The sequence below is a fragment of the Halichoeres trimaculatus genome, unplaced genomic scaffold, assembly GCF_033239565.1.
Source record: "Halichoeres trimaculatus isolate MK-OKI-2021-1 unplaced genomic scaffold, fHalTri1.1 fHalTri1_scaffold_5, whole genome shotgun sequence".
NCBI classification, from domain to species: domain Eukaryota; kingdom Metazoa; phylum Chordata; class Actinopteri; order Labriformes; family Labridae; genus Halichoeres; species Halichoeres trimaculatus.
In genome coordinates this window covers 34,547,391-34,571,876 of record NW_027437183.1, presented here as the reverse complement: position 1 = coordinate 34,571,876, position 24,486 = coordinate 34,547,391, and the positions used below count along the sequence as shown (strand labels likewise).

Below are 24,486 nucleotides of genomic sequence, written 5' to 3'. Positions count from 1 at the left end.
GAGAGGAGAAATGTCTCGTCCATCACTTACGTTTCTCTCACACAGTTTCCCGCTGTAGCCAGGCGCACACACACACTGGAAGTGGTTGAGTCTGTCCAGACAGGTGCCTCCGTTCTGACAGGGGCTGGACGCACACTCGTCTATTTCTGTCTCACACCTGAAACACATCACCCAGGTTTAAACACAACGCTGACTGACAGAGCAGCACACACACACACACTCATCCCCCTGACCTTTACACTTGGATGTGGTTCAGACACACTTTCCTGAGCAGCAGGTGCATGTGTGTGTGTGTGTGTGTGTGTGTGTGTGTGTGTGTGTGTGTGTGTGTGTGTGTGTGTGCGTGTGTGTGTGTGCAGTGGTCTGCTCTCACCTGTCACCCGTGTATCCAGGCTTGCAGGTGCAGTTTCCTCCAGCGTCCCCTCCGATACAGACCCCTCCATTCAGACACTCTCTGTCTGCATCACACGCTGCTGGAGGGAAGCGCCACCTTTTCATTTTAAACACACAAAAAAAATCACATTACAGTCCACAGTAGTTGATATTTTTATGTTTTCATTATAAGACTGGGTATCCTCCCTGGTACACAGGACCTAAGAACCCATGAAGCACTCCTGGAGTGACTGATTTTAGACACAGTCTTCCAGTCTTGGTGTGGAGGGCCTCAGTTTAGGCAGTCAAGTGAAATAAACAAAAGATGTAACATTTCTACAGAACGACTCAAAAAGCATGACTGAGCCAGAGTTTTCTGAAATCATTTGAGGAAAGGCCGAGGCCACAGTGTTGGGACTCCTTGAACTACTGAATACATGCACTCTCAGCCCTCCAGCTGCTGGTGCTCGCTTCTCTGTTAAGAGTCTTGGTGTGTGATTGACGGTGTTTTTCATTTGACAGACGCGTCTTTGATTAAGTCCCGCCTCTTTCGCTTGAGTCTGATATTTAAGGTAAAAGGTTCATCATGAAGGCTCATAGAGGGCGATATGTACCTTTTCATTTTAACATCTCTGATACTGTAACTCTTATACCCCTTTTCCACCAGCACTTATTCGGTGCTAGTGGCAGCGCTAGTGCTTAGTTCCAATCCAATCCAATCCACTTTATTTATAGAGCACATTTTTAAAAACATTTAAGTTCACCAAATTGCTGCACAGTTAAAATAACATAAAAGAAATAAAATAAATTTACAAAACACATAAAAACAAATAAGAGTCATAAAAAAAAGGGGGTTAAGACCATAAAAGGCATAAAAGGACACGGATCACACAACTCTCATGCTGAGTTAAAAGCCAAAGAATAAAAGTGAGTTTTAAGACGTGATTTAAAAGTCGTTAGGGTGGGGGATGTTTTTATATTGAGTGGGAGATTATTCCATAATTTGGGAGCCACCACCGAAAAGGCTCGATCACCTCGGGTCTTTAATCAAGTTTTTGGGACCACGAGGTGAAAGTGATCAGCAGACCTCAGGGACCGCGAGGGAGTGTAAATATGTAAAAGATCTGAGATGTACTGGGGTGCTGATCCTTGAAAAGATTTAAAAACAAACAATAAAATTTAAAAATGAATCCTAAAATGAACGGGAAGCCAATGGAGGGACTCCAGGATCGGAGTGATGTGTTCATGCTTTTGTGCTCCTGTTAAAAGATGAGCAGCTGCATTCTGGACTCGCTGTAAGCGCGCGAGAGAAGCCTGATTTACACCAACGTACAGAGCATTACAGTAGTCTAGTCGCGTAGAAATAAAAACATGAATTACCCGCTCAAAATCGTTAAAAGATAAAACCAATTTAATCTTGGATAAAAGCCTGAGGTGATAAAAACTGGATTTAACAACTGAATTAATTTGTTGATCCAATTTAAAATCACTGTCAATCTTTACACCAAGATTTAAAACTGTGGGTTTAAAATAAGGTAAAAGTGGGTCTAGGTACCTGAGAGGTGCTACCTGGGCTCCACTAGGGCCAAAAATGATCAGTTCAGTTATATTTTCATTGAAATTTAAAAAGCTCAGGGCCATCCAGTCTAGTTGGATGTTGGTTCTAATTGTGTTCCTTCAAGGAACATCAATCAACAGCTGCAACAACAAGATGGTGTTAGGAGACCTTAAAAAAAATCTCTTTGCCGTGCGTGTTTGTGAATGTATTGGGATGCAACTCTGCAGAGCTTGATACAGAGAGCACAGGACTATGTGGCAGAAATGACATCCTATCATGGATAACCCAAAATACACCCCAAAAGGGTATTTAGTCTGTTGAACTAAACTAGTCTGTTGAATGAAACAACAAGGTATAAACTTGATCTATAAGAGGCAAAGCACTGCTGCTTCCATTCTACCTCCTTTTTAATTTTTGAATGAGAAAACACCAACAAATCAACAGACGACCCTCTCAGCCCCTTTTCTGTCTAAGAATCACTATTTTTCACTCTGGATCAACAAAGAGTTGGTGTTTGCTAAGCACCAGTTTTTAGCATCTGGAGCCAGAGCTTTGTCAGTGAAAACAGAAATACCCCTTTTCAACTGAATTGGTGCTAATGCTAGTTCCAGGCCAGTGCCTGACTTAGCACTGGATCTTTGGGTTTCCACTGACAAAGCTCTGGCCCCAAGTGCTTTAAATTTTGTTGTTTTTGTTGTTTTTCGTCTGAAGTTTGGAGATACAGCAAATTTGACACCCATCTATTTTCTGAAGGGGGACACAGTTCCAACAGGAAACTTAGACCATGTCCACACATTGCCGGTTATCTGGGAAACTGCATATTTTCATACCTTCAGGCCTGTCATCCACATGAAACCACAGCTCTACGTCCCCAAAAATAATGTTTTCTCAAAACTACAGCCAAAGTGAAGACTTTGGAAAACTCTGGTTTCATGGTTTGTGTAGACGCCAGAGAACAGAGTTTTTGATTCTCCAACGTCAAAACTAAATGACGGGGTTCATTCTGATTGGCTGGCACGGGTTTCACGTCTGAAAAACACTGACAAATATGAGTTTAGCATGAGCTGCACTTATCTGAAGGTTTTCCCGGTGCAAGGGGACAAAAGTAGTTTCAAGAACAATGAGGGGGGAAATTTTGTTTTTGAGAAGTCAGATGATAAATGGATGTCAAAAAGCACATTTCCAGTGTCAACTCAGTTTTGACTGATGAAAAGTTACTTTGCCTTTAGGGTTGTAAAAGTCTTAGCTGATCAATACTCCAGCTCTAAGGTCCACCAAACAGTTGCTTCTGGATGTACCTGCTACAGTTGCAATGTGAAAAAACAGGAGAAAATCATGAGAAATTACAAATCAGGAGTTAAGCAGGAGAGAGAGGGTTAAAAAGCGGTGACCTCTATAGAAATCAGGAGTGTTGGCAGAGTTCCTTTAAACCGTTTTGCCTTTTGGAACTTGGTTTGGTGTCGTGCATTTGTTTCCATCTTTCTGTGCTCAAGTTCACAACGCTGTGATGTAGATTTGTAAAAAGTCAAAGCAGAAAAGCTTTTTTTTTTTTTTAGGTCCATCTTCAAGAAAAATGGAAACCTAAATAATGACTTCTTTTTTTTTGCAACACAGCTGCATCTGATTTTATTTTCCTCTCTTAAGTCAAAAGAGGAGCAGACTAATGTCACCACATCCTGTACTCTGCCTACTTTTGCTCTCCACACTGTTTACTCTGCATACACTTCAACCTGCTAGTTCATCAACACTGTTTTCATTACTAACGCACCACAAATAGAAAGCAGAGCATTTCTTAAACTAAAGTCAAAGCTGAGATTATAACTCAAAGTTTGAGATTATCAAGAGTGTAAAGAAGGTGAAGACTGTTCAGTTATTTGTCAGACATCCCTGGATTGTATGATTAGAAATATTCTGCAGGGGAGGCTGCTTTTTGCCTTTTAATTATGACATCACCATAGTTACAGTGGGGAAAATATGTATTGAATGTGTCTACTTTTTTCTTGTCACATTTATTTCCAAAGATGCAATTAAAACAAAATTTCTACCAGACATTGATATTAACTCAAATAATCCACACATGAAAAGAAATCACAATGCTCAGGTCCATAAATAATGATTATGTGGAATTAAGTACAATAACACAGGAAAAAAGTATTGAACACACTAACTGAGACTCATCTAATACTTAGTGGAGAAGCCTTTGTTTGCAATGACAGCTTCCAGACGCTTCTTGTATGTTTTAACTAATGGCCCACACTGCTCAGGTGTGATTTTGGCCCATTCCTCTGCACAAATTGTCTTTCAATCTTGAATATTTTTTGGTGCCCTCTGGTGAACCCTTTTCTTTAGTTTTTTCCACAAATGTTCAATTGGATTCATCTCAGGTGATTGACTAGGCCATTCTAACAGATTGATTTTCTTTGTTTGAAACCATTTAAGAGTCAACTTTGCCGTGTGCTTTGAATCGTTGTCCTGCTGGAAGGTCCAGCCAGGTCTCATCTTCATCATCCTGGTGGATGGCAGTAGATTCAGATCAAGAATTTCCCCATACATGGCTCCATTCATTGCTCCGTCAATTATATGAAGTTTGTCAATACCATGAGATGAGAAACAACCTCATGCCATGATGCTTCACCTCCAAACTTCACTGTTGGTGTAGTGTTTTTTGGGTGATGTACAGTGCCATTTCTCCTCCAAACATGGTCTGTAGTATGACAGCCCAAAAGTTCAATTTGGTCTCATCTGACCAGAAAACATTCTCCCAGTATTCTACAGGCTTGTAAAGATGCTGTTTAGCAAACTTTAAACCAGCTTCAACATGCCTTTTCTTGAGGAATGGAGTCTTGTGGGCTGAGCGTCCATAGAGGCCATCACAGTGGAGTGCATTCCCTATTGTTTTCTCTGTAACGATTGTACCTGCTGCCTCCAAGTCTTTCTGGAGCACTTTCAGGGTGGTCCTTGGCTTGTTGAGAACTCTTCTGACTATGTTTCTGACTCTCTGGTCATAAATCTTGCAAGGAGCTCCTGTGCGTGGCCTGTTGATGGTAAGGCGGTGCTTCTTCCACTTGTGAATAATGATCCTAACGGTGCTGACTGGAATATTCAGGTGCTTTGATGTAAGTCTGTAACCAGTTCCACACTGATGCTGAGCAACAATCAGGTTGTGAATGTCTTCAGAGAGCTCTTTTGCCTTTACCCATCATGAGATGTGTCGTATTTAACTGCTTGGTGAAAAAACAATTTTTTTATAGGACCATCAATTTGCTCTAGCCCAGCTGATGTTGGTTTGCACTAATTGAAAGTTCAAGTAATAATTACTGACAGATTTCAGGTGGTATGGTGCATTTTCTTGCCAAAGTATTCAGCCTTTCCATGGTGTGTTCAGTACTTTTTTCCTGTGTTATCGCACTTAATTTCACACATTCATTATTTATGGACCTGAACGTTGTGATTTCTTTTCATGTGTGGTTTATTTGAGTTAATACCAATGTCTGGTAGACATTCTGTTTGAATTGCATCTTTGGAAATAAAAGTAATGAGAAGAAAGTTGACATGTTCAATACTTATTTTCCCCACTGTATATTCATCGTAAACACGAGCTGTTGTTGTAAATGTGCTGCAGAAGTAAAGAGAGTCTGTACTTACTGGCAACGTTTGCCTATGAAGCCTGGAGGACACACACACGTGTGACTTGGTTCCAGACAGGTTCCTCCGTTGACACAGCTAAACTCCAGACAGTTATCCACCTCGTCCTGGCAGTTTTTGCCAGTGTATCCTGGCTCACAGTCACACTGGTAGTCTGCCAGGAGGTCCGTACAGGTCCCGTAGACACAGGGGTTTGGGGAGCACTCGTTTATCTCTGCCTCACACACTCTCCCCTCCCAGCCTGCACTGCAGCTACAGTTAAACTCATTGAAGTGGTCCTGACACACACCGTCGTTGAGGCACGGCTCAGAATCACAGATTGGTAAACCATGACAGCCGATGGTTGGCTCATGCCCGTCCAGTCTGGTGAAGCGGCTCATCTGAGGTGGGGGTTGTGTTTTTACAAGTGGTAAGTAGACTCCGCCCACTCTCACCTCCCCCAAACATCCCGTGTATTGCTCAGCCAGCACGATCTTGGTGTCATTCAGGAAGTTAAGGCTCCCGCCCTCACCGTAGGTGCCGCCAACTGTCAGACCATCCACAGTGAGACGCCAGCGAGAGGCTGACTGCGAGGGGTCAACCATGGTCAGCTGGACCAGGTGCCAGGCTCCGTCTGCGATGGGCCGGTCACTGGTAAAGGCCAGCAGCTCAGAGTCTGTCCCACTGTCCAGTTTGACCAGCAGAGAGGATTTGAGCAGACCCAAACAGAAGACTTCAGCTCGACCTTCAGCTCGCATCAAGACCCCTTCGCTGTCACGGGTCCGCAGCTCCAGAGAGATGCTGGTCACAGGGCTGAGCAGGGAGCCGTTAGCCACGTACTGAAGAGTGTTGTCCTGGAAACCAGCCTGAGTTAGACCTGTGTGAGGAGAGAAATCAGGGAACGTTGGAGTCAAACTCTGAACAAGTCGCAGGAAAACAGATGAACACAGATGAACTCAACACAGCAGAAGGAAGAGCTTAATGTGCAAGCGTCTTCATTCTGCTTTGCTGTTATTTATTGTAAACTCAGTTTCAGTTGGTGATGCATAAATCCAGGATATGTAGTGTCAGCAAAACATCTGCATAAAACATTCACAGCTTGGCTGCAGCACCCTGAAAGGCAGCACCAGCAGGTTTTCATTATCACGTCTCTGACACAAAAACAAGACGAGGCTCACTCAGCTCAGACATTTCTCTTTAGTTTGGAGGATCACAACAAGGTTTAGAGGTTCTGTATATGAAGCTGAGATTATCAACCCTCAGGTAACTCCTGTGCTGAGATCCAGTGATAGGACTCTTCATAATACTGGCTCTTTGAAAGAAACAACCAGGGTTTACTTTGGTTCTAATTGATGAGTGTTTTTGCAGTTGCACTTTTGCACTTTGTTCGGAGGATTTTGGTAACTTTTTGGAGTCTCAGTGTTTTGGAATCCAGGAATGTGGAGAGAGAAAGAAAACAGGAAGAGGGAATGGTAACACTTTACTTTAGAGGCCCCCAAATTTCATCACACTTAGTTGAAAATTAGACTATGTTTTTCTTTTTTTTTTTTTAAATTACCTCCGAAATTTCATGAGAATTTGGTGAAAATGAGCACATAACTTCTGTCCAGATTCTGTTTTGCAGTGTGCCTGTACTCACAGTGTCTATCACAATCAGGTAAGGGCATTTTTCAAATTTTTCAATTTTAAATGAATTTTTTGCTAATTGTCACCTTTTTACCTTGCAATTTGGAGTAAATTTCAAAGAAAAGACAAATTTGGACATTATTTTAAAGAACTTATGTGCTAATTTTGAAGAAATAAGAAAAAAACTCTGTCTGATTATTACCTAAGTGTGATGAAATTTGCAGACCTCTTAAGTAAAGTATTACCAAGTGAATAAGTGATGAGACAGTGGCTACATTTAGATTCAGTCATTAACCCTTTAGTATTGGGAATATCCTCAATAAGAAGGTTGTGAACAGCCCTGTAAACACCAATAACCACCATTTATCGTTTTTCAAAACCTGACAATCCCCCCTGGGTTCCTTCTTCTCTAACCCCAATATTCAGCCTTGTGTATGCTGATAGGGAATTCCTCATCCAAAGGAGCATCAACTTGTGTTTTGCACATGTTCTGTTCGCAAGGAATCTTGGTCTGTGTCCAAAATCACTCCCTATCCACTATATAGTGACAACACCATTTTGTAGTACTGTCCAAAACCTGAGTGAGCATGGTCATTCACTATATAGTCCACTCAATGTATCCCACAATGCACTTTGAAAATTAGTGTTCAGCGATGCTCTATGAGCAATATATACAACCATGCATTGCAGTTCAAACAGAAGAAATGGCTGATTACACGATTACTGATTACTGATAACATGAAACAGCATTAAAAACTGTCAGAGAATAACACTTAACTAACACTCACAACTTCGAGCAGAGAAACAAACAACACAGATGTTAGCCGCTGAACTGCTCATCGCAGGTGATGCATTCACTGGACCTTGTAATTCTAAAACACATCATAAGTTGCTGCACAAATATACAGTTTATTCATCTAAAAAATGACGTGTAATAAGTGATTCTATTATATTTGGCTATTGCAGAAAATAAGCTAAGTATAATACTAGTTATGACTGAAATAAATACTGTTTTGCAGTGTTTTAGAAAAGTTATAACTCTACATTCCCAGCCATCCATGAGTGGCGCAAGAGTAATAACGTCACTGTCAGTGGCTGGCGAGTGAGTGAGTAGTGTCAGAAATGTTGTTTTAATTTAGCTGAGTGAGTGGACTATATAGTCCACAACATCTAATTCACTCTATATTGAGTAGTAAGTAGGTGAGTGAATGATTTCGGACACAACCATTGTCTTTTGAGTATAGGAAGTCTACTGTGCTGCCGCTGTTGTTGTTGTTACTGCTGTTGGTATCTAAGAAGAAGCAGACGCTGTGTTTCAAGATGTTGTCTGTGTGTTGCTGTTCTGATTGGGATACCGTGTAAATAGGAATAACCCTGTTTGCTCACACATGTAGGTTATTCCGAATATTTCAGAAACCAGAATATTGACTGCATGTAAACGTAGCCAGTGAAAAAGGGTCTCTCTTTATAGTCACTGGTACATGACAATATGCCTGCTCCTTCATTTCAAGGGCTTGGAGCTCTTGGACATATTTGTCTGATTCTGCTGACAGTATTAGCCCTCGCACCAAAAGCCACAATCATCCTTTACCCTGTAGACACACCAGCTTAGGTTGTGTATGAGAAGGATCTGATAGTCGTTCATTTGGCTTTTGGCTAATTATCAGTATCAGCTGCTGTCTCTTTAAGGTTCCCCTCTGCATAAACCCTCTCTCCTCTGATTGGCCAGCTCCTCTGAAGGCCTGTATTGGGTAGAGCTACGAGCAGGCCTTGGTGTTTGAGGCCTGCCCCTGTCAGGAGATCCTCATGTGGTGACCTCATCATTGTCTTTTGTCAGCATTTGTGTCTGCCTTTCTAAGCCACGGTGCCAATGCACTAAAGACAATCTAAATATGGACAAAAACAAACAAACAAATAATTTCATCTCTGTTTTTTGTTTTATTTTTTTATCATATTGGAAAAAATATCAGTTTCAAACAGTTGTCTGTTTTCTCAGTGTGTCCTGCAGACTCTGAAAGTCACGGTCTAAGTTTGTTATCTTTTGTATTCAGAGTTTTACTTTCAGCCTGGTGTTGGGTCTAGCATGGGAAATCTTTTCTGATCATCTTCTGTTTCCTGGTTCTTCAGAAACTTTCTAAGAAGCCTGATGGAAACCAATAACCCTGACCTGACTCGACTAAAGAGCAACGGTTTCTGCCAAGGATTACTCACACTCGTAACCATCCTGCAGGTCCTCACAGCGCACTCCTTCAGTGCACGGCTTGTCCACACACCACAGACGCGTCTCACACAGCCGGCCAGAGTACTTAAAGGAACAGTTGCACACAAAGTCATTCCAGGTGACCTGACACTGACCGCCGTTGGAGCAGGGCTCGTTCTGTGAGAAAAACACAGATGGGAGGATTAGATGGCAGCAATCCCTCACCTGATGCAGCCTCAGGTGAAGAAGCTCCAGAGTGGATAGAGCAGAAACTTAGAGATCAAGTCCTCACAACCAGATCAGTGTTAACAGAGCTGTGGCACAGCAATGTAGCCAGCTACCAGGGAGCACGGCAGGGGGCTAACACCATTAGCATGGTTCAGTGTTAGAGCCACACGCCAGAGGAACACAACAATGATCACAGACTCTCCTGACGGCTAAATACAAGTCAAAAACCTGTTTGATCCATAGTCCACTCTGGTTTGGTCCATTTTCATGTCTATCCTGTCTACAAGTCTATCTAGTAAGGTGTAACGAAACGTTTTTTGGACTGTGCATAGTTTGAAAGCTCTGTACTATAAGGTGCTATGCAGAGTTACACACACTACAAATAACAACATTTCTCCACATTTAGCTCTGAAACATCACTTTTTCTGCAGATTACGAGAAATATTGGGGAAATATATATATTATATCTAAATGTTGAATTATGGCTGCACGATATTGCCAAAATCCTATATCGCGATATTTTTAGCCTATATCTCGATACACAACATATATATCTCCATATACTGATTTCTCCCCTAAATCACTGTATTATTGTTAAATTCAACCCTTTGATGCATAAAATGAAATTATTATAAGGATTCAAGCAGACCTTTTAGTTGGATTTTTAAAATTTAAATACAAAAAGGGGAAATCTAAATCAGGTAAAGTTTAGTAAACCTTTAATTTTAAACCAAACTTTCTGTAGTTATTTTAAGTTCCAGTAAAAACATTCATCCAGATTTATTCAACTGGCTGATATTATATTATATTACTTTATATTATATTATGTTATGCTATATTATATCATATTATATTATATTGTGAAAATATCATGAACTAAAGTTGGACATAATATTTCTTTCATTTCCACAAAGTAGCTACCTGGATAATGTTGGCCATGCAAAAGGACTCTAGTGACTTATGTCTTTGAGCCTGGGGTCTGGTTGAACTGTATTAGGGTTTGTCTTCTGATAATATCCCAGCTAGCAGTATTTTGGTTTTAAGCTGTAAAATAGCGTCAAACTCATCTGCCCTCATGTTTCAAGCAGTGATCAGCTGAGTGCTGTGACTAAAAGGCACTCCAGGGGGAGCGGAAAAGCGAAAGTGAAACTCAAAAACATGTCACGTTTGTTTCTCGTTAGGGACAGTTAGGAGAGAATCAGGGATCATACAGGCAGAAAAGCAAACGCAATTAAGCAACTAAACTCTGGAAAGGCAGTCGACTTTCTTCTCTCCTAATATCATAACACGCATGTGCAGGAAAATTTTTCTGGGTGGGCAGGGGAGTGTGGTGCTTGTTTGACAGGAGCACCAGCTGAGCAGCAGAGAGTGAAACGAGCGAATCACCAAAGAGATTTATGTTGTGATGTCTGAAAACATTTAGGTTGGTGTTTGTACTCGATGGTTGTGATATAGTCATTTTATATAACTCAGGTGCAAAAACCTGTGATACATCAAGTATATTCAAAATATATCCCCAAGCCCTATATTGAGTGTTATTTATAAAAGTTATAAATGAATGTCCTGATTCTAAATATTTAGCTAAGACTGAACATTTATAAATCTTTTGCTAAGATTTCTAAATATGAAGTCAAGATTTATAAATCTTGTGGTACAATCTTGAAATATTTAGCTACAATTTCTAAATATTTATCTAAAATGCAAATTTACACTCCCGTTCATCGGGAGGTACCAAAATAAAAGTTCGAGGAAGCGATTTTGAAAATGTCAAGCTCCGCTTCTTCAATGTTGGCCACAGCATCTTCAACAGTGCCATCAAAGCACTTGGTACGTTTATTAAACGGCTTATTTAGCCAACTGCTTTCCACTTTCTTAAAATCAGCTTGGCAGTATCGCTTCCTCCAACTTTTATTTCGGTACTTCCAGTGGGCAGGAGAAATCTTGACTGAATATTTAGAAACCTCAGCAAATATTTATGAAACTAAATGTTTAGAAAAGTAGCTAAATATTTAGAATCAGGACATTATTTATAATACTTATAACATTTAGCTATAACACTTAACATTTAGATAAAACATTCAACATTTAGGGATATAAATTCCTTATAATATTTGACAGATGTATTTCACAACTATTTCTATAAATCTACATAAAATTTGATGTTTTACAGCTAAATGTGAAGAGATGTTGTTATTTGCAGTGTGTACAACTTTACAATCAGCGCCCCATACTGTACATTCTGCAGAAACTGAACAACTCTCACAGCTGACGTCTTTAAACGAATGGATTCATCGTGATGTGAAAATGTGACAGTTCAAAAAAAAAAAAAAACTCTTCACCTTGCATGTATCATCACTGTGGCACCCTGGGAGGATGTTCTCCATCTTGCTTGCAGGGTAAACTTCCACCCTCTCTGGATGATCTCCAGCGCTCAGGTGTGTGTGGTCCAGCCGAATGTCCTGCAGACAGCCCTTGAAGTGTCCGCCCCAGGTGTTCATGATCTCACCTGCAGGGAGCCCTCCAACGTACGCCACATCCCCCACCTCAATGCTCACATTCCCTATAGCACGATGATCCCCTGCTTTGGGGAAGACCACGTTCCCGTAACGCACCTTTACAGTCACCAGATTGAAGCTGCCGTCGGTGACGAACTGTGCCTCTGACAGCAGCGTAGTGTAAGGGCTGTAGATGGCCACGGTGCCCTCCTTCAGGTAGATGGTCAGGTAAGGGTTCCCTTCTCTGTGGAGCTGCAGCAGCAGGCCGTTGTCTTTGAGGGAGCGCAGTAAGAAGGAGATGGTGAAGTTGTCTCCATGAGTCTTCGAGATGTTAAAGACGGCGTAGCTGCTGGTGTTTTCATGACCAAAGGTCCAGGATGGATACTCTGAGGAGGAGGAGGAAGAGGAGGAGGAGGAGGAGGAGGAGGAGGAGGAGGAAGGGGAAGAGGAGGAGAAGGAGAGGGGAACAAAGTGTTCAGATTTTTACTCAAGCACTCTGGAAAATGTTGCAGCATCATAAATGATACTTAATGTTGGTGTTCTTAAAAGTTATCAGCAGTTTTAAAAAAATGTTTCCCAAAAATTTGAAGGAGTGTGATTTTTTTCAGGCAAAAACTCCTGAATTCAGCCCAAAGTTAAGTCAACTTTTGGAATCATCTTTGGCTGGTTAATTTGATCTGTAATTAGACTGTTTTAACCCTTAGGGGTAATTTTTTGTTGATTGTTGGCTGTAATTTTGGTTGTGTTACTCCATATGTAATAATATTATGCACTTTTTTTGTTTGTTTTTTAATTTTTGTTTTGTTTTGTTTTGTTTTGTTTTGTTTTGTTTTGTTTTGTTTTTGTTCTGTTTTTTTTGTTTTTGTTTTTGTTTTGTTTTTTTCATTAAAAGTCTTAAATTGAAATTTTATTTTATTTCTAGGGTCACTGATAAACTGAAGCTAAATTTATAACCCTTGAGGACATCAAGACAAAATATCCTCTACCAAAAATTTCTATAAAGGTTAACAGATTAATATTTTTCCACTTTTTTTTACTTAAATCTTTCAATCAACTTTATCAACAATCAAATATATGTTGTTTTTTTTTAAATTCAAACCCTTTCAATGCCCATTTGATTACATGATGTCACTGTTTTTTGAGGGAAAAAAAAAACAAAAAAAAGACATAAAGCAATTTGTTTTTTAATGCTTGTTTGTACAAGGCACTACATACTGTCGACTGCTTTTACTTGTAGTATGTAGTATGACTGTTCTGTTGGGTCTGTTGTTTTGTAGTATGCTACTCTGGTTTCCAGTCTTGGAAGGTGGAGCTACAGATGACATTGTTTTAGTTGCCTTTAATATAAATATACAAAACAAGCTATGGGCAGATCTCTGCATTTAGTTATTTAGTTAATCACCTCTTTTACAACCCTAAGTGACAAGATTTACTGATGTTTCTTTCTCATCACTTCAATTCTATCTCACGGACTGTCTAACGTTAGTGTTGTGTTGTAGTTATAATGCCAACTCATTCCAGTAGATAGCAGTAATTCACCAAAACCTGCCACCAGCATTGACAGACAGGGTCAGCACAGTGCATTGTGGGAAACAGTATGCCAGGTAGACTGGTCTGTTGTATAGTGCGAAATTTTCCTGGATCAGTGGGACATCTGGGGATTTCTGGCATACTGACTACTACAGACTGAATTTTGGCTAAAATAGTAGGGACTGCTAGTGCAGTACGCGGATTGGAAAACAGCCATTGTCTTCATTGTCATGATCACATGACAAGTATTGGTCCAATCAGGTACTTATTGAAGCTGCAGGTTTTATCAGTCACTGCAATAGCTTCACATACGACTACTGCAGCAGCGCTGTGGTGTCACCACCTCCCAGCATCCACCTGTAGGCTACAACTACTTTCTTTCCCACCTTTATTCAACAATGTATTGAGGTACATACCTTGAATTCTTTTACCATCTACATTATTGTTTTATTTATATATCTGAATGAACTGTTGTTGTTTCTGTTGGTCTTCCCTATCTCTCACCCCAACACGGTCTCAGCAGATCTCCATCTAACATGATTCTGGTTCTGCAGAAGGTTTCTGTCTGCAGATAAGTCTGAAGACAACAGCTCCTCCTACCCAGAGTTCTGGGGAGCTTTGCTAGAGGAAGCTCTGGTAACCCCAAAGTAATTATTTCATGGGTTTCTAGCTCTACTGGGTCCTCTTACCTTCCTCACAGGTCTCCCCGTAGTACGGCCGGTGACAGTCACAGCTGGCACGGACCCACATGTCCACACACGTCCCTCGCTGCATGCAGGGGTCCTCCTCACACCACTCCTTCTTACTGCATCCCAGCTCCAAACCCTGGTTCTCCTCTCTGATCAGGTCCTGGGGCAGCAGAGGTTTGTGGTCAACCCTCAGGTCCTCCATGCAGCCGATGAACCCCCGTTGACTGCTTGTTTGGGATAAATACTCCTGAGGAGCTCCTCCGATGTAGAGCTGCTGGAAGGAGCTGGGCTGCAGAAAGATCAGGTGGTTGTATCCCTCGTTCTTCACCTGGCACTCCTCCTCACAGCCGGCTCCTTTGACCACCAGGACCAGCCTCTCGTCCATGCTCACTGTCACCTGGTGCCACTCCCCGTCATTGACCGGTCCAGGGTAAACGGCCTGCAGGACTTTCCCTGACTTCACCCTGGCATGAAGGGAGCCCTCCACCAGCTCCAGGGAGACGAAGCGCTCGGTGGTGCCTCTGTAGTACAGCACCATGCTGGGTAGCGTGCTCTTAAAGCGGAGCTGCATGTGCAGCCCGTGGTTGTAGTCATTCGCTGATCGTCTGGTCTTCTTTGATGAAGCTGGCAGCTGAATGTGGACGTAGCCCTCGGAGTTGAACGAGAAGGTGGTGGAAATGCTGCAGCGCTCTCCAGTCCAGCCCGGTGGACACAGACAGGTGTAGTTGTGCTTTCCATCGTCCATCAGCACAGGAACACAGTCCGCTCCGTGTTGGCACTGATGCTCCTGGCAGCCGATCAGAGGGACGTCACAGTCCGGCCCGCCCCAGGGCTCCCGGTCGGGCTCTGACGCAGGGCAGTGACACCTGTAGTGGTTGGCAGCGTCTTCACACGTGGCGCCGTTCTTGCAGGGGTCGCTGTCACACTCGTTGATGTCGACCTCACAGTGAACACCTGAATGGAGAAACATTTGTGTTCAGTAAGACAGCCAAGACTTCCCTTCCACAGGAGATTACAACATCTGGTTCGTCAATTAAATGATAAGTGGATTGCTCTGGTGCACAAAGCTAAGCCTGCACACGAACGGATCAACAACCAGGGCATGAATTTTTCCATCAGTGTCATTTGATGAGGAAACGTCTGCAGGTAACAGACGCCTAATTAGCTTCAAACAGATTTCCTTAACACAATTAAAACCCGTTTCTGTCCTTCTCATTGATCAAGTTGTTCATCAAACAAACCACTGACACACACAAACGCACACACACACAACCTGTGCCAGAGCTTCAGTCAATCTGTCCTGTGTCAGTAAGCCTTGGCAGCAGTGGTCAAGTTGCATCAACAAACTCCTTTCACACACTCCCCGAAGCTGTAGCAGAACCCTTAAACACAAACACACCAAGTTTGTGCAAACGTTAAAGTGCTGGAGCGTACTGTACCTGGCAGCCAGCAGGGCCCGCAGCAGCAGCAGCAGAGCAGCAGCATCAGTATGTTTCCCCTCATGATCCACAAAGTGAACACCAACACACTCCTCACACACACACACACACACACACACACACACACACACACTGCCAGATGACACACTCAGGTCCTCTCTCCTTAAGCCCAGGGAGCAGAGGTGCCACCACTCCTCCACTCTGTACCCGGCAGACACTGGACTGATTACAAGGCAGCCCTGCCCACCTCTCCTCCCTCCTGCATCCCTCCCTCCCAGAATCCCTCCCTCCCTCCTTTCCCTCACACCCCCTGCTCCTCTCGTGTCTGCAGCCCAGCCCGAGCAGAGCGCTAAGCCTCCAGCCTCCAGCTGGCTCCTGTCACTGTTTGACAAGAGGAATGCAGTGCTGCAGTCCCCTCCCTGCTCCCTCTGCTCGGCCTGTGGATGCCCACTAGCGGCAGGAGCTGCTGCAGGGAACCTGTAGGAGGTGCTGCAGGTTCAGGCCTGAGCCCTGATAGATGGGCTCCATGTGGGTCTGGCTGTAGTTGTGTTGAAGTTTGCACATCTGCTCTCCAGTCTGTTCTGGATTATATTTCATCAGATTTATACCCTCTGATGTGAAACTGTGAGACAGTCTACTCTGGAATCAGCAGCGTTAGGGAGATGTTGTTGCTCTTTCCACACTGCTGTGGTTGATAAATCAATGTAAGTTTAAAAACAGGAAAGTGAGGGCTTCTTTAAAAGTGAAAGGTTATGATTGTGATCCATTTCAACAGCCTCTTGATGGTGGGAGGATGTCATTCGGATAGAAAGTTCAACTGTGTGTTAAAAAGATGCACAACAGAATTATCACTTAGCATGTACTACACTGTAGATAAAACAATGTTTGGGCCATTAAAGAGGGAAAGTCTTCTTCCATGTATTTTAAATGTGGATTTAAAATTATAATGCTGGATGTTCAAACTGAGCATGTGCAGATTTTCAAATTTCTACCATTTGTAAAAATCCTTGAATCCTTTCTAGATCGTCTGCACCCCGTTTTTCAAAAAGTTTAATCCGGCTCAAATGATCCAGGTTTTGTAGCCCTCTTTTGTTATCCCAGATAAATGTGATCTTGTAGATTTTGTCCTGGTTTTTAAAGGCTTTTTCAGATAGGATCATTCTGATCCAGATACCACAAGATCAGGATTACAGAATCTAGATTTGTAGTCTTTGAATAGGCCAGCATCAGTGGTCAAAGTATTTGATTTCATTAGCATGTTATTTATATGAAATAACATAGCCCTCAAACACCAAGGTTTGCCTATAGCTCCACCCCAGGGCTGACCAAGCAGAAGGAAGGGGATTTGTGGAGCAGACAGTCTTAAAGATACAGCAGCTAAAATGAAGTTTTTCAAGCAGAGGCTGATTAAAAGTTTTTAAAAACACCAGTGAGAGCGAGAGAAAAAAAGAGCTGTAAGTTATGTAAAAAGGACAAAGTAAAGACTTTGAAAAAAAAATACTGGTCTGATTTATTTTATGAGTATCATGTTTAAAATGAGAGGAAAGCTCTTCAAATGCCTGAGCTCATTGCATATTGCCAACACCTGGAGGTAGACAAGGAAAACCACAGCCAAGATCAGCTGACAACACACACTGAACCACTACTGAACAGGTGAACAGAGAAATCCATCACCAGATTCATTTCAGAAGAGCTTCTTTTTTTGATGATCTGCAGTCTTACTTTTAAAAATGAGACAGATGTAAATATGATGATCAGGCGGTGGGGATGGGTACTGAATTAGGCACTTTTACACGTACCCACCGAATTCTGTCAAAAGTACCAGGTACTGATTCACATAAAACCAAAAGGTACCATGTTTAGGTACCTAAGTGCATCCTTGTGACTGTGAGGGAGTGGGAGGCTATTATCTTTTTATAAATTGAACAATAAATATGTTAAATTTTTTTTAAAAAAAGTAAAATTTTATTATTAAACCAATTGATATTTTTGACCACATCAACACAAAAAAGTACAGAAAAGTGGTACTGTTGAGTACCGGTACCAATGCCAGGTATCGGTAACCTTGCAGAGCAGATGGACCCGCCTGATTCAGTTTCTGAAACCCTGCAGATCCATCTTGTCAGGCTCCAATGACCAACAATTTCACTTGGCTAAATTCTAACTGGCCCAATCAGGGAAGAGAGGCGGGAGCTGTGGGAGCAGCGTAAGTGACGAGAAGACGTGACGTCAGCAGAGTTTTGTACCTGTCAGTGTTCCTTTGATTCTAAAGTTGACTTTACAAAAATGGCAGCAGTCGTCTAACGCCATTATCACAGCTTTTTCTTCAGTTCCTGTAGTTGTTCGTCTATTGTTTCTCAGCATCGGCTCACATAAGCTACATCATACCGTGGCTTGATGCGGATTGGTCCGTGGTGAGTGTGTCAATCAGAATGGTTGTCCAATCACCAGCTGCTGATTTTTTTTTAAGGTCCCGCCTCTGAAAACAAATCCAAAGAGCTGCTACCCAGATGGACTAGTGAAATGTTTCCGTGGCAGATATATGAAACTGTCCGTCTGGTGTGTCAGGTTAAGGTATCGTGCATCGGTACCATATTGTTTCAAATGTGAAAGGTACCCATCCCTATCAGGCAGTGCTCTGAGATTACTGTTACCAGCTGTATGCAGCTTTTTAAACTAACCTCTGTGACCTTTGACCCCAGTGTGTGGGCTTTAGGTATCTTCTGTGATTGATGCATTGTGGTTTTACTTTTTTTTATCTATGGTTTGTTGCACATTTAGAGTTTATCTCAGTTGTACTCTACAGTCTGGATTTATTCTCTTCTTTTCGAATAAACATAAACCAGCTGGAGGTTACAGGTTGCTACATGGGACAGTAATATTCTTAAATATTTACTTTGTTTTATTTCAAATCTTTAGATAAGGAAGAGAAGAATTTCTGCAACTCAAAAGGAACGAAAACATAGTTCTGTGCGAAGTGTTAGTCAGTGTAATACCTGGTTTGGCCACTAGATGCTGGAGTGTAGGACAAGCCTGAGGAAAACTGTTGTCTCCTTTTTAAGTTGAGGTAACACACACACACACACACACACACACACACACACACACACACACACACACACACACATATACATATATATATATATATATATATATATATATATATATATATATATATATATATATATATATATATATATATATATATATATATATAGAAATAGAAATAGAAAAATACTTTATTTATCCCCGAGGGGAAATTCAGGAGTCACCGCAGCATTTAAGAAAACATAAGTAAGAAAGAGTATAGAAAGTGCAAAAAAAAAAAAAATATATATATATATATATATATATATATACATACTATTGGACAAATTGATTATCTTTACACGCACAGTGAGACTACAACACCTTTGCTCAGGGGCTCAAACAACCCTAAAATAAAGTCACAGATAAAATCCTACCCATGGTTCTACAAAGGGAGAAAAGCAGGTGTGCAGATCACATTATAACAGTGACGTTTTCAGTCCAATCACACGACGCCTCAGCCTCCTAAAAGAATCAAACCGTGGAGGTGCGGTCTGATGAGGTCCAGTAAGGAGGGGTTTATCTGCCCCAGCTTAACCCTGGTTACACCAATGACCACGTCTCACATGTGGAAAGTCAACCTCTCCCTGACTCACGTGCCGTATGAAGATTATGGGATCATATTTAGAGCTGTTCTGGGCTTCCTTTTCTTGTTCTCTGTTTCACCACGGAGAGGTGTTCAGAGGGAAACAAACCAGAGGAGCCAGCTCTGATGGTTTGGGGAAATCCTGTGTGTTAGTCACAGAGTTTTATACCTTGTTTTTTTTCATCAGGCTTTAATAAGGCTGCTAAGGAGCTTTCCTGTAATCTCCCCTCCCCCTGATAAATTTCTTAGGAGACCCCTGTTTAATGCCCGTGGTGGACGCCTGACATATGGCACCTTTTATTGGCTTTGTTGTTTTCTATGCTCCTCCAAACCATATGCCCTCTCACCCCCTTCTTCCCTCTCCTCTGCCCCGCTTTTTTACACATTTTCAACCTCAACGGTCCAAGCGTTTGAAAATTAGCCTCTGGTTGTTTTGATGATTGCTGAATGTCTCACTCTTAAGTCCAGGTTGTGTGTTTCAGGGTCGGTGTTTTGGTGCGTTTCCTCCTGTTTTGAGTGATGCAGGGACAAATCTCCTCTAATGAGGAATTAATACCTTGGCTGGCCATGAGGAATGATCCACAGGAGGGATATTAACCCCTTATTGTTTGGCCCAGGAGACTCTGAGTGTTGGTGTGGAGGTTATCTTTGTTCACTGTGGACTTTCTGAGCAGCTCCCTGTAGACCTTTCTAACCTCACAGCCAAGATCTTTTAGCAGTGCAACAACAACAGACACGTTTCATTATGCTTCAAAATCAATCAATCAATCAATCAGCTTTATTTATAGAGCACTTTAAATACAAACAGAGTTTGAGCCAAAGTGCTGAACAGCAAGGAAAAACCCAACAAGAGCCAATAGCATGTATAAAACACCAAATGATAAAATAAAAAGGGAGACAAATGAACAGTGTAAAATGCTAATGTGTCAGGGCAGCACAAACACATTAGACACAAACTTCCATAGCCATTATTAGATGGAGTCATGGCCATGAACGCACACAACCACAGACAGCAGCTGACAGCACACACTCATCAACAGACACAGATACATACATACACACAAGTTCTTCTGCAGGAAGACATCATAAATTATGAAAGGAAATAAACTCATGAAAAAGCAAGAGAATAAAAGTGAGTTTTAAGATGTTTTTTAAAACAGTCCAGGGAGCCAGAGGATCTAATATGTAATGGGAGTTCGTTCCACAGCCTCGGTGCAGCAACTGCAAAGGCCCTGTCTCCAAGGGTTTTTTTGTGGGACCTTGGTACAGTGAGGAGTTCTTGGTGTGATGATCTGAGGGGCCTTGCAGTGCTGTACGGTGATATTAGCTCTGTAATATAGCTGGGAGCTGTGTTGTGACAAGCTTTGTAAACAAACAAAAGAATTTTGTACTGAATTCTAAAATGAACAGGCAACCAATGAAGTGATGCTAATATAGGTGTTATATGATCCCGTTTTTTACGTCTGCAAAGCAGTCGGGCTGCGGCATTCTGTACAAGCTGTAATCGCTGTATTGATGCTTGGTTAATTCCAAAATACAAGGAGTTACAGTAGTCAAGTCTGGAGGATATCAGGGCATGGATGACTTTCTCCAAGTCTTTATGTGACAGAAATGGTCTGATTTTTGCTATGATCCTGAGCTGAAAAAAAATAGATTTGATTACAGAACTGATTTGTTTGTCAAACTTTAAATTACTGTCAAATATAATTCCAAGGTTCTTTGCATGGGGTGTAATGTTTTCTGATAGGTGACTGAGGGAGTGCAGGGTGGTTTTTGGGGAGTTTGTGGGATGAAAAACTAAAATCTCAGTTTTGCTATCATTTAATTGCAGAAAGTTGTTTGCCATCCATACCCTAATATCCTCCAGACAATTATCGAGGTCTGAGGGACCAGAGTGGTTATGGGGGTGTATGGGCAGATAGAGTTGAGTATCATCTGCATAACAATGAAACGAGATATTGTAATTCTGAATGGTTTTTCCTAAAGGAAGCATGTATATGGAGAACAACAGGGGACCAAGGACAGAGCCTTGGGGAACTCCACAAGAGAGATCAACGGGGGAGGAAGAGGAGTTGTTAACTGTGACTGTAAATGATCTTTCAGTAATGTATGACTTAAACCAATCCAGTGCCAAACCAGAGACTCCTGCCCAGTGCTGCAGACGATGTAGGAGGATGGAATGATCGACAGTGTCAAATGCGGCACTGAGATCAAGGAGGACAAGGACTGAGGAGAGGCCACCATCACCTGACATAAGAAGGTCATTGGTTACCCTCAACAGAGCAGATTCTGTGCTGTGATTAGTGCGAAAACCAGACTGACATTTTTCAAAGATGTTATTGTTAATAAGGTGAGGGGTCAATTGGTTGAGAACTATTTTTTCTAAGATTTTACTGAGGAAAGGAAGTTTTGATATTGGTCTAAAATTGTCAGGAAGTTGTGAGTCCAGACCTGTTTTTTTCAGGAGTGGGTGAACTATGGCATGTTTGAAGGATTTTGGTACATTCCCTGTGAATAGGGAGCTGTTAAAAATATTTAAAAGACTGGGACCAATCTCTTCAAAGACCTCCTTCAACAATTTGGAGGGGATTATGTCCAGAGAGCTGGTAGTGGGTTTGGAGCCAGAAATTAATTTGTCTAACTCTGAGAGAGAGATAGGCAGAAAGGAGTCAAGTATTGGTGGGGCCTTGGGTGGATGTACCAGTTGGGGTTAAATTGTGTCTAATATTTTCAATTTTATCAATAAAATATGTTTTAAAGTCCTCACAGCTAATTGGTGGAGGTTCTAAGTTGGATGTAGGTGAAGGGTGAATAATGGCGTTGATGGTGCTGAACAGGGTTCTTGGATCATGGGAGCTTCGTTCTATGATTTTAGAGAAGTGTATTGTTCTTGCATTCTTGACCGCCTGTTGATATTTTAATAGAAGATCTTTGAAAATATTAAAGGAGATCTGCAGGTGGTCTTTGTGCCATTTACGTTCTGCTTTTCGGCACTCACGCCTTATAGATCTGGTATGATCGTTTAGCCATGGTGAGGTTTTGTGTTTGATTTTTCGATTTTTGGGAGGAGCAACAGAATTGAGAATCTGGTTACAGGACTGGTTAAAGATATAGAGTAGTTCTTCTGTGTTTAGTGACAGTGGGGTGGATTCCAAATGGGAGGTGGTCGGTGCTGCTCTAAATGCAGCAGAGAACTGGGTGGAGGTGGAGCTGGTGAGGATGCGGGAGTAAGAAGAGAGTACTTGTGTTGATGCAGAAGGAGTTAACAGTGAATCAAACAAGATTGCTTTATGATCTGAGACACAGACATCGATCAGCTCAAGATTGAGGGGGGTAAGACCAGAGGACAGGACTAAGTCCAGAGTGTGATTTTTGACATGTGTTGGGCTGGTAATCGATAATGTAAGATTAAAATGTAACAACTTAGCAGCTGTGGACCTTGTCACACCTGCACAGACCTGCCGACAACTTTATGACCTTATCTGAGAGGGCAGGTTGTCTGAACGCAGACTGACAGTTAAAGTTTTCAACAATCTGTTTAGTCCAGTGCTCCTCCTACCATTGTTTAAGGAGGGCAGCTCGCTCCTTGAGTAGTCGAGTTAATTTTATTTTCCATAAAGCCTTATACAGAACCAGATCACAGCAGAATGTAATTTAGAGTTACCGCTCTCATAAATCAGGTCTATACCTTGTTATATTTTATTTAACAGATGGAATAGATATGATATTTATCATGATATTTATCTAATTTATATCACAGGGTGTCATTTGTATATTATTTTTTTTTAACTGTGTTTCTTGTGGTGGTTGTGTCATTATTTTTCCTAACTGTCTGCAACACAGTGTGTGTGTGTTTGTGGGCAAAGTTCTGCCCCAACGCGTCAACAGGCACACACAAACACATATGCGCATTTACACTGGGGGGCAACATCAGGTAAGTAAAAATGAAGCCTATGTGGAAGTGCTAAAAGTTGCTATTCGTCAACAGAAGTCAAGTACAAACACAGCCATAAAAATAGACTTTACTGCATTAAAAACATATTTACAACCTGGTTCAAAAACGGCTTGGGTCAAAAACGCTGATTTCACTATCGGAACACACTGTACGGTGAGTGAACATTTTTCTATCTCTGCGGTTTAGAAGTTATCAGGATCCTTTGATTTTCCAATCAGAGGCACAGCTCATGTCATGTGACCACTGGGCGCCCTTTAGGTGGTCAAAGAAAAACTCACAGCCGGCATGTTATGATATGTTTTTCTGCCGGGTAGGCGAGGTTTAGGGTGAGTGACAAGGCCAGACACACATGCAAACGTAAGGGGGGGCGTGGTGTGGAAACTCACTGGCTACGTATCAAGGGGTTGCACCTGAGGAGTGCGGCTTAAGAGTTTGAGGTTTTGCCTCTGTCAAAAAAAACGGACACTGAAGATGTAAGCACTGTCGATTACCCCCACATACAAGGAACTGTAAATACACTTTTTAAAATCTGAACAACGAAAGAGAGTGGGCTGGCCGGTTAAAGGACCAACGTAGCAGAAAGGGCGACGGACGGATCAAGGCCGGGCTGGTCCGGGTGAGAGAACGGTCAGCTGGGGTGAGTGGCCACACACACCAACCGCCCTCCAGCGCAGGGCAACTCTGCACACATTTAAGGAAGGGCAGCCAACACGCTCATGTCCAAGACAACATGCAGGAGCAGGTAAGGTTACCTGGGTAGCTTGGGGCTGTTATATGGCGTCATAGCGAATGTGGCTGTGTCTGCAGATTGGGTTCATTTCACGGTTTTAAGGAACAGATGGGTAACGTCACGGAGGCTACGTCCATGTTTTAAACAGTCTATGATTTACACACATAGACAAGCACACTTCTTAAAGCGGACAGAAAGCTAGGAAAAGCCACCACAAGAAACTTTTTCCAGCGCCTTCTCTGTAAAGATGCAACACTCCTGTGCTAGCACCACCACCACCACCCACCCCCATCCCTTCCCTGCAGACAACATCACTGCCCCTCCCAAGGCTGTAAACCTAGGGAAAATACTTAAAGGGCAACCCTGG

General features: G+C 42.1%; 1 protein-coding gene across 1 annotated transcript in view; it reads right to left on the bottom strand.

The window, feature by feature from the left end:
* The window catches only part of LOC141790719 (protein crumbs homolog 2-like), a 54,241-nt gene that overhangs the window by 4,092 nt on the left and 25,663 nt on the right, over positions 1 to 24,486 (bottom strand). The window contains exons 7-12 of the mRNA XM_074670774.1: positions 14,323 to 15,276; positions 11,948 to 12,489; positions 9,392 to 9,557; positions 5,576 to 6,431; positions 374 to 490; positions 31 to 157 (exon numbers count right to left, since the gene is read on the bottom strand). Of these exons, the coding sequence (XP_074526875.1) occupies positions 31 to 157; positions 374 to 490; positions 5,576 to 6,431; positions 9,392 to 9,557; positions 11,948 to 12,489; positions 14,323 to 15,276 (2,762 nt within the window). The remainder of the gene's footprint in view (positions 1 to 30; positions 158 to 373; positions 491 to 5,575; positions 6,432 to 9,391; positions 9,558 to 11,947; positions 12,490 to 14,322; positions 15,277 to 24,486) is intronic.